The sequence below is a fragment of the Vanellus vanellus genome, assembly GCF_965231255.1.
Source record: "Vanellus vanellus genome assembly, chromosome: 1".
Lineage (NCBI taxonomy): Eukaryota > Metazoa > Chordata > Aves > Charadriiformes > Charadriidae > Vanellus > Vanellus vanellus.
In genome coordinates this window covers 103,618,702-103,635,308 of record NC_138905.1, presented here as the reverse complement: position 1 = coordinate 103,635,308, position 16,607 = coordinate 103,618,702, and the positions used below count along the sequence as shown (strand labels likewise).

The 16,607-nt window shown below is 41.5% G+C and overlaps 1 protein-coding gene across 2 annotated transcripts in view; it reads left to right on the top strand.

The window, feature by feature from the left end:
- Positions 1-200: 200 nt before the first annotated feature.
- Positions 201-16,607, top strand: part of POU2F1 (POU class 2 homeobox 1) — a gene marked incomplete at its 5' end in the record, with an annotated part of 113,518 nt that continues 97,111 nt past the window's right edge. For both annotated transcript variants that reach the window (XM_082495876.1, XM_082495874.1), the window contains one exon: positions 201-264. In XM_082495876.1, the coding sequence (XP_082352002.1) occupies positions 201-264 (64 nt within the window). The remainder of the gene's footprint in view (positions 265-16,607) is intronic.

The following is a 16,607-nucleotide window of genomic DNA, read 5'->3' as shown; positions in this document are numbered from 1 at the left end:
CAGGAGGAGATGGGGGAGTTTGCGCATGCGCAGAGCGAGGCGGCGGCGCTGTGGGTTGGCGGCTGCGCAGTAAGGGCGGCGGGGGGGGGGGGAGGTGGCGCGCGTCGGGGGGAGGGGAGAAGGGGGAGGAGAGGGGGAGGGGGGGGGCCGGGAGCGAGGGAGGGTTTATCGGGCGGCCGATTTTGGTTAAAATATTCAAAATGGCGGACGGAGGAGCAGCGAGTCAAGATGAGAGTTCGGCGGCGGCGGTGGCGGCAGCGGCAGGTAATCATTACTGCATTTTACATATTCATATTCATACTCGCACACGCGGCCCCCCCGCCGCCCGCCCGCCCCGCTTAGCATAATTTATTAGTACTCAGGATTATTATAATTAACGGCACAGGAGGGAGCGGGGGGGGGGAAGAAGGAAAGCAGCCTCCCCGTGTGGGGAGACACACACACACACACACACACACACGCTCCCTCCCTCGCCCGCCCGCTCCCTCACACGGAGCCGCACTCACACCCGCCCGCACGCCGGGGCACTGGCGCCGGGGCAGGCAGCGGGGCGATGGGGGGTGGCGGCGCGGGTAGCGGCGGCGGCGCAACGGCGAGGCGGTGGGGTCGGGGTGGGGAGTCGGCGCGGGGGGGGCTGGGGGGGAAGCTAGAGGTGGTGGTGGGGGGAAGGCATCCCCGCACCCAAAAGCGGTCGGAGGTGGTTAGCCGCCACCCGGCCCGCACGCCCACAATAAAAGCCGCTTTACATATTCATAGCGGGGGGGTGGGGGGGGGAATGCTGTTGGAGCCGTCCCGGCGGGGGCCGCGGGAGGGGACACGGCCCGCCGGGCTGGGGGGAAGAGAGTGCCCCCCCTCGAGTGGGGCAGGGTCCCCCCGCCGGCGCGGCGGCGGCAGGACGGAGGGGAACGGGGGTGCCGGCCCTGCAGTGGGGCCGGGTGAGGGAGAACGACTTGGTTTCCTCGTCTCGCCTCTCATTCCCCCCCCTCGCCCTCCCCCGCATCCCCCCCAGCCAGGGTTATTTCCCCAGAGCCCGCGGCCTGCAGGCGTGGGGTGGATGGGTGCGGATGGCCGCGGGGAGGGGTAGGACGACAGCGTGGTTTGTCTTTTATATAAAGCTTTCCCCCCCACCCCCTTCCCCCGTAAAGGGCAGGTTCAGCGTGGGGTGACTCGGGGGGTGTGCGGGCAGAGTTTCTCCATCCCTCTCTCCGAGGGGCGAGGCCGCCTGTTTGCACCCCCGAAGGCTGGATTTGCCCCGGCGATGTTTGCCCTCCTCTCCCCTCGCCTCCTGTTCCCGGGGGCTCGGAGGGAGCGGGGTGCTGCGGCCCCGGGACAGGCCCCCGCGCCCCCGGGTGCTGGGCACCGCGGGTACTGGCCCCGCGTCCCCTCTCCCGGGGTGCCGGGTCAGGGGCGGGTGGCGGTGTCGGCAGCCCCGGTGGGCTGGCACTGGGGGTTCCCGTCCCTCTCCCTCGCTCGCTCTCTCTCTCCCTCTCCTTCTCATTTGAATAATGTCTAATTCGGGGAGGTTTATATTATTGAAATGGCCGCCTGGTTTTCCCCGCCTCTCATGTTTAGTAATTCAGACCTTTAATAACAGCCACTCAGAGCCCAACGCCGTGTTTATATTTTACATTCGCCCCATGTGCTTTTGTGGTTCAATATGATTCTTCTTTCTCGCTCTCTCGCTTTTTTTAAATTTTCTTGGCAACCCACAGGGCCCCGAGATCAAACCCAGGCTTCGTGAGGAGAGGAGGGGGGAGAGCTAGGCCCTGGCTCTTCTGGCAGGCGCCTAGGCCTCACTCTCTGCTGCTTGATTTATTTACTAATAACCAAAATGACCCCCCCATCTCCACTCCACCCCTGCCAGCAAAAACAAAACCCTCCTGGGGCTTGAGCAGCATCAGATCTGCTCATAGATTCTCAAACACTCATGTCTTTTAAATAAGGAGCTTATTTTTAATTTATAGCAACTCAAGACTGTAAAGCTGTTCCTTTCATATCTGCTTTTCAGAGGCTTGGGCATTTTTGGTCCCTTTGTCCTTGATTCTTTTCCTTAAAGGAGAGTTGCTTCTAATTTACGTTTCCTGGCACTGAGAGAGCTATAGAAGACACACTCAAAATCTGAACAGCTTTCCTCCTCCCTCTGAACACAAACAGAATTGAATACATTGAAGATAATCTTATTCACCTTCTTTTTGCTTAGTGTGGATGCAGTTTAACAGTGCAGTGTGTCAGATGCTTTTGTTGCTGCTTGTATCTTTGACTGTTCTGGCTTGTGGTTTTTTTTTTTTTTTTTTTCCCTTTCATTTATATTTGGCTTTCAAGACAGAAGATACTACTAGGCAGTACAGGGTCTAGAAAAGAAGATAAGTTTTCTGTGATTGTGTCATAAGAACACCAAGTGAAAATTGAAATTAATCCTCTTTAAATTGTCTGGAGTAATTCAGTTTTAAACCAGATATTAGTCTACTTAGAAAGAAAACAAATGGACTACTTTATTAGAAAGAGGCAGTAATTTTTAAAAAAATTATGCAGGGGTGGGTTTCAGATAAAATTGTGTAGGTTTTAATTAGTGACCATTGTTTTCACCCTGTGGAGAAAAAGGACCTAACAGCAGGGTACTTCAAAGTAGCAATGCCAGATTAGCATGTAAACATCGTTGAAACATGACTAGGAAGAGAGTTCACATGCAAATGCAGAGGGCATATTTTGTAGTTTGGTTCTAAATTTAATTTGTCACAAAATACTATGCTGCAGCTAATGAAAAGCATTTTGATTTAAAAAATAACGACCCCGATTATTTTTCCTTTTTCTTCACCCTTGGTGAAGACAGGCCTTGAATACTAGAAGAAAATCTGTAGAAGTGGTAATGAGACTGTTCAGGTGACTAACTGTTTCACAGACCAGCAGCACAAGGCTGGCTGGACAAAAAGCAGTAATATGATTTCATGCCTTAAATAGCATATGTTTTTGCACTCGCTTCACAAGATGTGGTCAAGCCGATGATGTCATTGGCCAGAGGACAAGGTGCCGTTAATTTGATTTATTGACCTGGGGTGAGGTGTAGCACTGAAACCTTCTCATAGGGAAACCATTTATCTGAGGACAATTTCCTTTATAGCAGCAATTTAACCACTGCTGAGGCTGTAGATATTTTATCCAGCATGATAAAAATGTACATTGCATCTTGCAAACAAAATTTCTTTGTCACTGACGTTTTAGTAATTTTTATAGAATGGAATAGTGGACAGTGGCCTTGTACAGTTTTTATGGCTGAGCTGGGGTTTATAACTCTGAATTTAGGTATTTACATGCCAAAATACAGATGTGTTTATCTCAAACATATATTTATGTACCTGTGTTATAGCTTAAAATTTTACTGGAACACGATGTGGGTAGAAATGCACCTTCACCAGTGAAGCCCATAGGCAACATGTTTGTGGGAAGCCCCTTTTCCCAAACCCTGGCATCCTCTTCACTTGTCAGAAGAAGGTGCCGAGACTAGTGCGTGGGTATTACTCCTCAGTCTTGAGTAAGGACTTTTATGTTAGTTTATCACTGATGGGTGACAGATTTTAAGCTGCTTCTTGGACCCTCTCTGTCAGTGGTGGGTGGGAGAGTAAAATAAACTTCCCCCCCCCCCTTCCCTCTGGACTGCCTGGCTGTGGTGAAGGTGGGGGATTGTTCTACTGTTCTGGTGCTTCCCACTTCTTACCCCGTGAATATATTCTCCCGTTTTGGCTGTCCTTTTAGATTTTATTTTATTAGGGGCAGAAGAAAGGTGGCTTGTCCTCCACATGAAATAGCTCCACTGCCTGATTACCTCTGCTCAGTTACCAAGGTGGCTCTGCCTTTTTTCCTCTTTTTTTTTTTTTTTTTTTTTTTTTTCCTTCCTTTTCAAAACTGACTGAAATTTAACAGTTGTAAGGTTGTAAGGGCTGGTTGGAAAATAGGCTAAGCTATGTCAGGAGCCATGATTCTGCATGTGGAGCAGAATTGGAAAGGTGTGTGTCAATATGGTGATTTCACAACTAGAGAAGCTACAGCTTACTCCTCACTTCCTATAAGGAAGGGGAAGATTCTGAGCTTCCCACTCTGTCAGTTTAAGAGGAAAAAATTTGCAGGTTTGTTGTCACTAACAATTTCTCAAAGATTAGGCTGCAGTAATAATTCCAGCAAATAAGTGTTAATACTGACTTCCTGGTGCTGAATGTGGATATCTTCTGAATGCTTGTCTTAGCAAGTAATGGTGATGTTGTCTGGAGTTGCCTCACTTGATGGAATCAGTGAGGTAGCCTTCAACTTGGTCTGTTAAACCTGGGAAGCACGAACATATTCTGTGTTAAGAGTCTCTTATGTGGTGCGAAGAAGTGTTTTTCCTACTTCTGCTCAATTGTAATAATGTATTCCCCAGAAAAACGAGATTTTGAACATCATTGTCAAATAATCTTTCTCAAATTTCAACTGGTAAATTCCACATTTAGAGTAGCACGTTTTTGCTGTTTTCTGTATGTTCAGATGTGTGAGAAAGCAGAGAATTTGGGGGTAAATATTTTTTGTCCATGCTGTCCAGAATGTTTTTGTTTGATTGATCTGTCATTCAGCTTCTTTCTGTTAGTGTTCATCTCCTCTATAGACATGCCGTTTTTTTCTCCTGGTTCTCTGGCAAATTTGCAGTAGTTTTTTGTAGCATGCAGTAAGTTTTCATTTACTTTTCTTAAATTTTGGCTCCTCTGGAGTTCAAGATTTCAAAACAGAATGCAGCATTTTTAATGTGCAAATCTAGTCGGTTAATTTTCTTACCTTTTTTCACCATTATTTTTTATTCCCCTCAAGCTGTTGTTGCCCGTAGGACAATAATCTTGATACTGGTATTTTGTACAGCTGACAATTAGGCAGCCTCTGCTACTTGCACTTACACCTTTATTATTTCTGTCTTGAGAGAATCAGTGACAGTCCTGGCAAATGACTGTCTTTTATGACATATGTATTTTCAGTCTCTGTGACAAAGCTGTTGTCAAAAGGAGATGTTGAACAAAATTAAATATGACTTGAGTGTCCCAAATGTGATATGCTTGGTTTGGGTGCTTAAGCTAGTATGTGAATGAGAGACCATCTCATGTTGCTGGGTAGACTTACAGTGCTGGCTGTTTACTACTGCAGAGATTTGCTTCGATGTTGACAAATTTTCCCACCCCTTTTCCTATTGTGCTACATTGTTATACAGGGCAAGTTAAGCGTGGGATTTGTTGGACTGAATGCGGGAGATAAATTTAAGGAATGATACTGGTCTTGGTTAGTGAGTATTAACTAATTGCTTGTATTTCACTTAAAGCTGTTTGACAACGCTAATCTGAGAAAGAACATGTACACAGATGTATTTTCTTTTCTATGGTTCTTTGCATTAAGATTCTTGAATTGTGTGAATAAGCCCTCGTGCTGCTTCATGCACGCTTATTTTTCTCTGTAGAAAAGGAAATAATTACTTAAGATCTCAGTATTATTCCTTTCCCAAGTTTCTTAATTCACAACTGGCTAGGACATATCCAAATTTGTTAACATAGCTATTATAAATTATGAGCTCTATAGTGCATTACAAAGTCTTTGCGAAAGGAGTTTTTTATAGACTGCTACTGGCTAATTGAATTAGCTTAGGGTTAATAAACACAGTTGAGTGATGAAGTGTTGGTTTGGTATAGAGGATTTACTGGGTTCCAGTCCTGAGTTGGTCACTAGTTTTGCTTGCTTTGCTCTTCTAGGCTAAATCTGTGTAATGGGAAATACAGAGCACACTTTCACAGAGGCATTGCTGGGGGAATAATTAGCTAACGTTTTGTAGTATTTCTGAAGGTAAGAATACTGTGATTCTTCTGCTTTTTCATGTAATCATACAAGCTTGTGCCTGGGTTAAACTTTGCTTAGGATGTTTCAGTGCTGGTGCTGTTTGTGTACGCTCATCAGCGATGAAGGCCTCCTGTTGTAAAGGCAGATTACTGTCAGTTCTAACTACAATGTGATGTAGATCTGCTGTAGGGTATGCAGTTCAGTGACAATTTAAATCAACCCGAGCCTGTCCTCATCTCCCTGTGTGTTCCTGTCCCCTTCTCTGCACTGGTGCAGATGCTTGCCTGATTCCTTTGCTGAGCTAGTTCAGGGAATTAAATTGGCAGAAAACAAGCCTTGCCAAAAATAATGAATAGTTTTTTTGTTGGTTTAGCTCTCTGAACTGGTTCACAATGAGATTAGACAAATAGCAGTACCAATCAAGGAAGGGAACAAGAAGCACACATGTTGACCCAAGTCTTCTCATAATTTCATTCTCTCTGATGGCTTTCCTATTGGCATAAATGGGGAGTCATGCTCTCAAGCCATGTGATCCTACCACTTACTTGGCACCTGTCCTAACATTTACTGGTTTCCAGGATGCTCTAGCTTAATTTGCTAACCTGGTGGAAAACTAGTCCCAGATAATTTTTGATGTTTGATTTGTGAGTTGAAATTGATTCAACAAAGGCATTCAGGTTCCAGAGAGAGGCTAGAACCATGTGAGTGAAAGTGGAGTAAGGGGAAAGAAGGAAGAGAAATTAAGCTTCCTCTTTTCAAAAGCAGCAGCTAGCATTCTGGCTAGCTTAGTTGTATTATATAGCTTTGCTTTTAGATTGACATAAACCACTGTGACACCACAGTTGAGTTGATGAACTCCAGTTCATCTAAAATGGTACTGGCCCAAGGGAAGCAAGGGGAATGTATAGCCATGGGCACTATGCTGGACCTCCTATTCTAGCAGCAGGCTACACATAGACCACTGAAGCCAGTGATGAAACTGCACCTAAGTAAAAGAGTAGCTTAGAAACCAATAGATGCTGAAGATCTGGCATGGTTTGTACTGTCATAGGAATGATTGCATTAATGGCAGCCACGGCAGAAACTCTTAAATAAAAATTGTGGATGAGACCTTTAAGTGGCTCCCATTATTTTAGTGCTGCTTACGATGAGACACCTCTCTAAAAACGTCTGTGGCTTAAAAGGACATATTGGCAAAAGTAATTGGGAAATTACAGACACTGTTACTTCTGCTAAATTTCGGACTGATAGCCCTGTAAAACAACGTTTAAAAAAAGAAACCACAAAAACCCCAAGCGTAACTGCTTCAGCCATTTAACACGATCACCCTGAGACAGATTTATCTCTTCTATAAATCATGATATTGTGACAAGGAACCTTTTGCTCATCATTCCTTTTATTTTTTTCTTCCCAGAAATCAGATTTGGCTGTATAGAAATGAAGTAGCATATATAGCATGTTTGACGCTGTATGATGGGGCATGAAGTTTTGGAAAAGGAAGATATGAATAGCTAAGTTACTAAAATAGTAAATACAGTTGAAAACTTAAAAAATAAGTGTAGAAAAACCTGTTGAATCAGTCTGGAGGTGTAGCTTGCTTCTTTTTTCCTCTCCTTTTCTTTAAGAGCTGTTAGGAAGCCGCCGTCCTTTTTGCAGTGAGCTCCTTCGCTATTTCTTCTCTTTGTCCTTTCGATGATTCAGTTTTATTTGAAAAATACCATGTGACTTAGTAATTTGTGCCTGACCATACCAGTGTGAAGTTGTAGCTTTATACTACTTGGATATAGCTGAGGGGGAGGACTGTACAGTGAATACAGGTAGAAATGACTCAGATGTTTGATGAATCACTCATTTCTACATTATTATTAGTAGAAGTATTTAATACAGTCTATTGAATGAGAAATGAGATTCGGGTTTCTTCCAGGCATCCTGTTGCAAAGATGCCTTTCTAATTATTCATCATTTTGTTTCTTACCTGCTGATCTTTAGTAGGTTATCACTTTATTTGAATTTTCAAATGTAGGTTTAAATGGATATTTGAGTTTGCTTATTTCTAAGGCTGCAGAGATATGGATATGCTGGGAAATGCTACCTCCCCTCCCTACCAACTTCTCTGGGACTGTTTCCCACCCCATCCTCCAATGCATGCACACACACCTGTGTGCACGCATGCTTTAGAAAAAGTACCAGAAAGCTTGGGCTGGGCACAGTTTCTTCTAGGTCTGATTGTAGTAGTAGAAGACATTACTGCTTCTGACTGTTGGAGTTTCCTGTTCCCCTGCATCTATTGCTGGGTCTGCCCATTTGGGTACTGTCTAAGCCATTTCAGTTAAAATTAGCTGAGTTGGTAAAGACTGTGATCTAAGCTGCCTAAAGTAGCCCAGATAATTGTGATTGAAATCTGTGAGTGAGGGATAGTCTGTGTTGCTTTGTCATCATACCTGAGGGTGCAGTTCATGTTACACTTAATCCAATTTAAGGGTGGGCCGCTGCCAAAAAGAAGTGGGAACATAAGCAGGAAGAGTATTGGGCCATCACTTTCTGGACTATTGTCTGTTTTGACAAAGCCTGTGTAAAACTGTGTCCTAGCTTTTGGCAGAAATGGGTTGGGATTGTGTGGAGAAACTGGAGGTAGGAGAGCAAAGGGAGCAGTAACTTTCCACTTGTAACATTTGTTTCTGAATGAGGGTGTCTTGTTCTCAGTGTTAGAAAGACGTGGTACTTTTCAGGCTATATTGAACTTTCCAGTGTTACTTTTCTGTTTTTATTGAATTTATGTTGATCTGAACTACACAATGTAAATTGTTATGAGGATTTCCAGTATCTCAAGTGAAGCATGTGATTTACAAGTCATTTCCCTTAAACAGACTTTATCATGAGGTTATCTTTACTTGCTGTTCCATTTCAGTCAGAATATGGTAACTTTAGGTTACTGTAGACAGCTTATGGCAACAAAGCTAGCTAAACTCGGGAACATACACTTCTGTACATTTATTTCCTCTGAGGTCTAGTAGCTTCTGACTTCAAATCACTTGCATTGTCTCACATGGCAAGTTGTTTGAATCTCATCATTGCTAACCTTTAGCCAAGTATTATTTTACTGCCAGCATAGCTTCTCTTTGGTTAGGAGGAGTGTACCAAATTAAGAAAGAAGCCATCAGCTGCCAGGCTGCACCGCTGCCTATCAAATTTTGCCAACCACTGCACTAGAAAAATGCGTTGAAGTAGCAACAGTTGTAGGGCAAGCTTTTAGTCAAAGCTCTCAAATGAGAACACATTGGGGGGGGGTGGGGGTGGGGGTGTAAACAAGAAACCTGATCATTTTCCAGAGTTGATTTTACTCAGTTTTGCAAAAAAACCTAGATCTTCTAAAGTTGCAGAAACTTTTCATGTATCTGTTTTTAAACTAACCTTTGCTGCTTACCCTTTTTCTTTTTTCAGTGTGTGCAAGGTTGTACAAAGAAGGGCTAAGCAGTCTGTTCCATGTTGTTCTTCACCTCTGGCTTAGGCAAGTGCTGAGCTGCAAATTCTTGGCATTTGGAAATGTAATCAATGAAACTATCCCTCTACTTCCCATTTTTACATTCTTTCCTAGGTGTCTACTGGTGACTGCTGTTGGAGGAGGGTTGGGTAGATCGTTGGTCTAAGCCAGTATGGTGATTTTGGTATTGTCTTTCAAACAAAAAGAAAAGATCCTTCCCACTTACTTCTCAGTCCATCTTAAGTTTTGTATGTAGTTCTTTTCTCATCCTAAAGTGTTCAGGCGCACCATAAAAGAGTTCAGGAAAGGTGATGTTCCCTGTCTGTTCTGCACATTCCTAGGTATGGAAAACGACTGAGGGATTGCTTCAAGGGCTTTCCTACTAATTTCTAGTTCCCTATCAGGGAACTAGAGAACTGGAAGCTCCTTTTGCTGTCTTACTTTGTGAAGATAAGGGGAAGATAAAAGAGTGGGTGTTAAAAATTCAGCCTCTCTTACTACTTCATGGAAAAGATCCACAACTGAGTGGATTCTCAACTCCTTAAGATCCACTGGGGGTCTTGAGCGTGTTTGAGAACTATCCTACAGACAGGGACTGCAGAAATTCCTATAATTTTTGAGCTTATTTTATTTCAAGACAATTCCTTTGCTCAATACAGTGGGAGACAATGGCATTGTAAAGAATATCTCCTCTCAGTTCTGAGACATAAAAACGCTGTGTTTTATTGTGATATGATTTAATTTGGTTTGGAACCTAGTTGCAACATGGTTGCACCTTATACCGTACAGTTCAGTGGTGCAGAAGGGACTTGTTCCAAATATACTAAGGACTTCTAAAGCCCAGTGCCCTAAAAATTGCTGAGAACATGCTTTAGCTCTGCATGTGTTGGGAAAAACTACTTCATTTGTATCATTCTCAACATAGTTAAAATTGAAAATGGATCCAGGCACATCTTGTAACACGTTTTAATAGTATCTATAGTAAACATAACTATTTATAAACTAACAGCTAAATTTAAAGGGTATAGCATTGTATTTAAGTGCCTATACATTTAAGTTTTCTGTAATTGTGAATGATGAACTCTGCAACAGTGGAAAGGATTTGCTATATGGAAGTTTGAATAAAGGCATAAGGGTTAAAATAGTTGTTTGGCATCTTAAATCTCTTAGCCTTTCCCAACTTGGTTTGCTGGGGGGGAGTGGAGGGATAGGTAGCGTTTCTTTTGTGTTGTGGTGTCTCTAGTAAGATTTGCAAGTGTTGTGGGCACCTCTAAAGATCCTAGCAGAAAATTTTCTGTTGTTGCTTTTGTTACAATATTGATAAATTAATAATACAAAAAACCAACCAAACAAAAAAACCCCATGTACAAAGGTGGGCCAGCACTTCCATCTTCTCATTCCCCTGTTTAGTGTTAACATAAGCAAAAGTTAGGTGTAACAGAAGGACTGTTGGGGAAAACCTAATTCAACAAGTTAATTTTAAAGTTATGTGAAAAGCTCTCTGAAGTCTTGGGACAATCCATAATTTTCTGTGTGCACTTGGAGAAGACACATTAATTTCTTAAGGGATCAGTCAATCTGTCAGTCTTTCAAAAAGCAAAACTGCAGGCGCAGTGGTATTTTTTTTTCATTTATTAAGTAGTGATTTCATATTGTGGTGTTTGGAGCTAAAAATTCTGTGTTTACTAATGAGGAAGGGAAGGTCATTGCCATTTATTTACATCACAAATACGTCTGTGAATTTTATAATACAGACACTTCAAGAAATTTATACTCAGAATTGCAGAGAAGTTGAGAACTCTGCATTACTGACGTAACTTGCTTGAGGTTTTATCAACTTGCTTCTTTCAGTTTTCTGAGTTTGGGGCAGTTGTATTAACTGTACTTGATGTATTAGCATATATTCTTGTATACACATGTATTAGGATGCATTCTTGTATACACAACTTGTTATCACCAAAGGCAGCATATGTCCCTAAGGTTTTTAAAAACATGTGGAAGATTGTTCATTTCTTTACTTTTCAGTGGCAGGGAGTAGATTGACACATTCAACAATTTCCTTAGAATATGTTGTCAACTATAGTTGTGTCCTGACAACACTTCGTATTGCAGAAGGTTAGTTAAAGTGAGGATTTTCATGGTGCCATCATTTAGGTAGTGATCACCATTCTTGGCTGTGTGAAATAATATTAGCAGAACACTGAAGACAAAAATGTGTGGGCTACAGCTGTCTACGAGTCATATGTATCTGGAACTCCTCATTTTATTGTTTGCATTCTCTACTTTGTCTAATACTCATTTGTTGAGACAGTCTTTGTAAAGAGAGCAGGGACTGGATAGACAGGTTACTTCTGTACTTCTGTCCTTTGGTTCTGGTGTGATTGCTGTACTTGATAGCAATAGAGAAAGTGTTGAACAAAGGCACAAAGCCAATATAGAAATGTGGTGCTGCTGTTTAATTGGTAACTAGGACAGTTTGGTTTTCTTAGAAGCTGAAAAACCCCATCAGTGCATCCTGAAACTGTTTAGACACATTGACTAATTACATATGGTTGTGTGGAAGTGTTCTCCAGTCCGGCAATAATTTGTGGATTCCTCTTTAAGAACCACTGAGGTAGCAAATAAGTATACTTTATACTTTACTATATGGTGTGGTCTGTTTATTAAAACTTGTGTTAAAACAATTCCTTTGGTGCTAATCAACTCTAAGGCTGAACTGTGGAAACACTATCTGGTATTACTGACCTAGAGCTCTGACTTTTTCATTCAGCAAGTTAATATGAAGAAGTTAATTTTCAGGTGTGTTTTCCTTCATGTGCTTCTGTAATACTGAGTGATATATTTCAACAAATATTTGAGATTGCAACATCAAATGTGGCATTTGTGCATTTAATGCTTAACCATTAGTCACAAACATAGTTGTGACCCAATAAATTGTCAACTGCTTAGCTTCTGGGTTTTGGGTTTTTTTTTGGAAAAGATTTAATTTCTGAAGCTTTGAAGCTTTTATATTTGTGAATGGTAAAGAGCTGGGAATAGCAGATATTCCTCATGTAAAAGAGGACTGTTTAGAAAAGGGGTGAGGTTTTTATCTGTTCTCAGAGCCCTGCAAATTTGAAGCATTGCATTTAGTGAGTGCGTTGAAAAATGAACGACTGGTGTCTGAAGGCCCTGCTGGGGCAGTCCTTAAACAAAAGGAGTTGTGGGCTCTAAATGTGGAATATGTTCTCTATCAATTAGTCTGCTGCTGTGTGACAGTTCCAATTTGACTATCTGTCCAGCTTGTTGAAATAAAAACTGGAAATTTTTTTTTTCTTTGCAGTTTTTGCCCTCTGTTTCCTCTATGAACAGAGGTTTGTTGTATATGACTGCAGTCATATGCATAGGAGAGGAAGGCACAAAGAGAAGAATTACTCTGTACTGGAAAAATTGAGGAACGCTGTGGAAGAAAAACATCATTTTTTCAATTAGACTCTCTTTATCACGTGTATACTTTATCAGACCTCTTTATGTGTGCCGGAGCATTTAAGAAGTCTCACACCAGGTGAACAAAATAAGAGGTATTGAAAAGGCAATTTACTTACAGTAATATCTTATTTCCTGTGTTGTTGACTAGATTTGTGTTTGAATAAGAACATTTCTTTTGTGGCAGCACAGGTGCTCCTTGATTCTGCAGTGAAAGCAGTATTCTGTGCTTGATACTAGCTAGTTGCCATGGCAACAATTATGATGTCATGAATTCAGTACAGTGACTTCACTGCAGTGTATTTTATCTTTATTCTCAGTTTTCTTCAGATCTTGCTAGCAAACCAAGAAGCATCTACGCGTGATACTGTGACCTGTTTATTATGTGATAATGGTGACTAATATGATCCAGATCTCTCTCAAAGTAAACCTAATTGCTGCTTACCTTTAAATTCACCCCCAGAGTCTGGGAAACTGAGACCTTGCATTTTTATTTATCTGGACCTGTTTCAGCTATACTAGTCAAAAACCTTGCTGACAGGAATGAAGAGGAAAATACTTTTTTTTTTTTTTTTCCACCATTACTCAGATGTGATTCTTTTCAGGTGAGAGAAACATATGTACTTTTAAAACTGAAAATGTGAGAGCAATAGCGTCCTGTTACATCTCTTGCCTCAGAATAATTTGTTCAATTCTGGATTGCCTTTCTTAGTCCTATTTTTTTCCAAAGCAGGTGAAATGTTTTCTTAGTCTCTTTTCAAGGGTGTGTTGACCTGCAAATTGTACCAGAAAACTTCCTCCCCTCAGCCTTCGGAAATGGTCAGCTGTTTGCTGCTCTCCGAGCACTTCCATTTATCACCGGGTTGTATACCTCCATTTCACAGGTAGCAGAGCTGACTGTTCAGTGCATACTCTTACCCATTGCCTTGTGATAGTCAAAAAGAATTATTTAGCATTTTTCTTATATTTTTAAAGTGATACGACTTCCAAATATAGCCCCAGTAAAAATGCCAGTAAAAACATTGAGTTTAACTAGCCTGCATTTCTTTTGTTGACATAACTGTGTGTCTGTTTAGAGCTGGCTTATTGGCTTAACTGAAAGGTTGCCTGAGACTTCTGGGCCATCTGACTGTACATTATCAGTGAATAGCGCAAAGTGTGTTAAAGTGGTATGCCAGGTATTTTTTGTAAGGCTTTTTCTGACCTCAGCGAGTAAAATGTTCTTCACCTTTGGCTTAGTTTGACAAAGGTGGTTTCTATGTATAGGTTGGGCCTAAGTGTGGTGTTGTAAGTGTGCTGAAAGCCTTTCTAATAACAGGAGAAAATGTAGGATATACTGATTTCTTCCTGTGGCTTACTGCTGCAGTAATCATTTGCATTAAATTGTATTGAGCATATATCCATTTAAGTGAGGTTAGAATTAAACGACCTCTTCACATATTTCTTCCTCTGAAGAAATATGGAGACTTGAAAAGCACCCACTAGTGAGTGGGAGGATATCATGGACAGCATGTAAAGAAGATGAAAAACATAACAGGAGAATGATGGTTGCAGTTGTCTTTCTGCAGAAAATAAAAAATATCTTGTGTAGCCTGTCATTTATGATAAGCATATCGTGGAAGTTGAATTCTGGCATGCTGCAGCTGGAGTTAAGAGTATGTGATAGATGTTTTTGTTAGTGAGGTACTAATAAGGAATGAACTTTTATTTTAGTGTTGCAGGTACTGTTTGCTGTTACCTAAGTGCAGAGGTCCTGTGCCTGAAGATTTGCTGGTTTATGTTGGTAACAGCTGTGCTTTGAATTAGTAGCTTTTTTCTTTATTCAGCATAAATGTGCTGTTGATGGGTAGCTTATGTTAAATTCTCTAAATACTTTTTCAAAACTGTAAACATTTTTATCTTACTATAATGCCTGTGCACGTAGAGGGTTTTACTAATTTAAGAGCAGTAGTATGATTTGATTGCTAAAGCTTTTGGTCTTTAGACTAGGATTATGTGATCCTCAGAATAGCTTTTTGTAATTTAGGTGGGGGTTTTTGTTTCTGTTCATTTCTAAACATTAAGATTTTACTAAACTTTGGGGATTTTGTGATGCAATTGGACAGGGTGCTAGAGATTCTCATCTAGGCTCCCTTTCCCACAATAGGTTGGACCAGGTGATCTTTTGAGGTCTCTTCCAGCCTGGGCTAGTCCAGAATTCTAGGATTAAGCTGTTGGAAGGAATAACTGCTTTCTGAATGGCAAACTGACATAACTGTGCATGAAAAATTGCTAACTCAAAACTCTAAGTTTTCAGATGCATGGAGATTAGATCATTCAGTTCCCAGCGGTGTTTGTGTGAATGAGCGTTGCATTTAGAGATAGTACTGTGTCAGTTAATACCACACTGAATATATATGGAATTTAAAGTGCTAGACTGCAAGTGTCTTGGCAATGCAAATTCTTGTGAAGAAGTGAAAGGGGAGTGTAGAAATTTTTTGAATGCTTGGGAAAAGTGATCACCTCTACAAAACTTCAGTGTGTGAAAACAAAAGGAAACTTGGAATGCAAAAAGCAAAACGAAGTTTTACTGTGCGAGTCCCTTATTCTCTTTTATGAATGGATGGGCACATAGCCTATCTGCAGTATATAGATCAGAGAGGAACCTGCTCCACTTTTCTTAAAACTTAATATTTAAGACAATGGGATGATGGTGTGGGGGGGAAGCAACAGCAAAAAACCACTACCCCCCAACCATTTTCTTTTAGATTTATTAAATGAAACACCTTAAACTTTCAGTGCTGTCTTTTATTCCACTCCAAATTCTTCTGTGGGAAACAGTTATGTTCTTGCCCACTGGGACTCAGAAAATAAATAAGCTAATTGGAATTGCCACAGTTAGTACTGTGGCTTCTACTTAAAAATCCAGCATAAAAACAAGGTAGCACGTTAGTTCCTAGTTCACATTATGGGCTTTTATGTGCTGTGCTTATACAGAGAGACTAGAACTTATGTTATAAATTATTACCAATACTGGTGGTGCATGGAAGAATAGCAATATTGGTGGAAGCATGGCAAAGTCATTAGCTTGCATTTCAGGATACAGTGGCAGATAGTGGCTTGAGTCAGTCTTTGTTCGGGGGGTAGGACTAACGGTGGCATTTGGGTGCTTTTTTGACTGCAGCTTTGAAGACTTATTCTCCGGGTCAGCAGCTTCAACAGTGAAAAAGAGTGAAACTTTTCAGTGAAAAGAGTTAAAATGCTTGGATGGGTCACTTTGCAGTGCCTACTTCACAGCCCAGAGTGAAATTTGGTTCAGAATCAGCATGTGTGAAAGAGGAGTTAACAGAAGAAAGTGGAGGCTTGAAGGGCTGCTTGCTACTGTAGGAAGGTTATGAGGCTGGAGATGCCAGGGAGGTATTTCAGGGACAGTACCTGGTGAAAAGCTGAGCTTCTAAACTTGGTCCTGCTCAGGGGTCCCTTCTGACCTATTAACCTATCAAGAGGTTCATCTGTCATCATTCTGAATATCGGGTGACTTAACCCACCAATCCTTTGCAGCTTCCAGTCTGCTGGGGAAGGCTATGAACAGCATCACAGGTAGAGAGACACCTCTTTAGATGTGTCCTGTCCTCTAATAAAAACTCTGTCTTTAGAGGACAGGGTTTTATTGGCTTCACAAATTGCTACATCTCTTGCTAAGACCTATATAGAAAATTCTACATATAGCCTTTCAAAGAAGCAAGGTTTTGGAATTTTATGTTTTGAAAGCAATCAAGAGAATCTTTATCAGTATAGGGAGGCTGGCCTTAACAAGCATATATTAAAATCATTATAGATG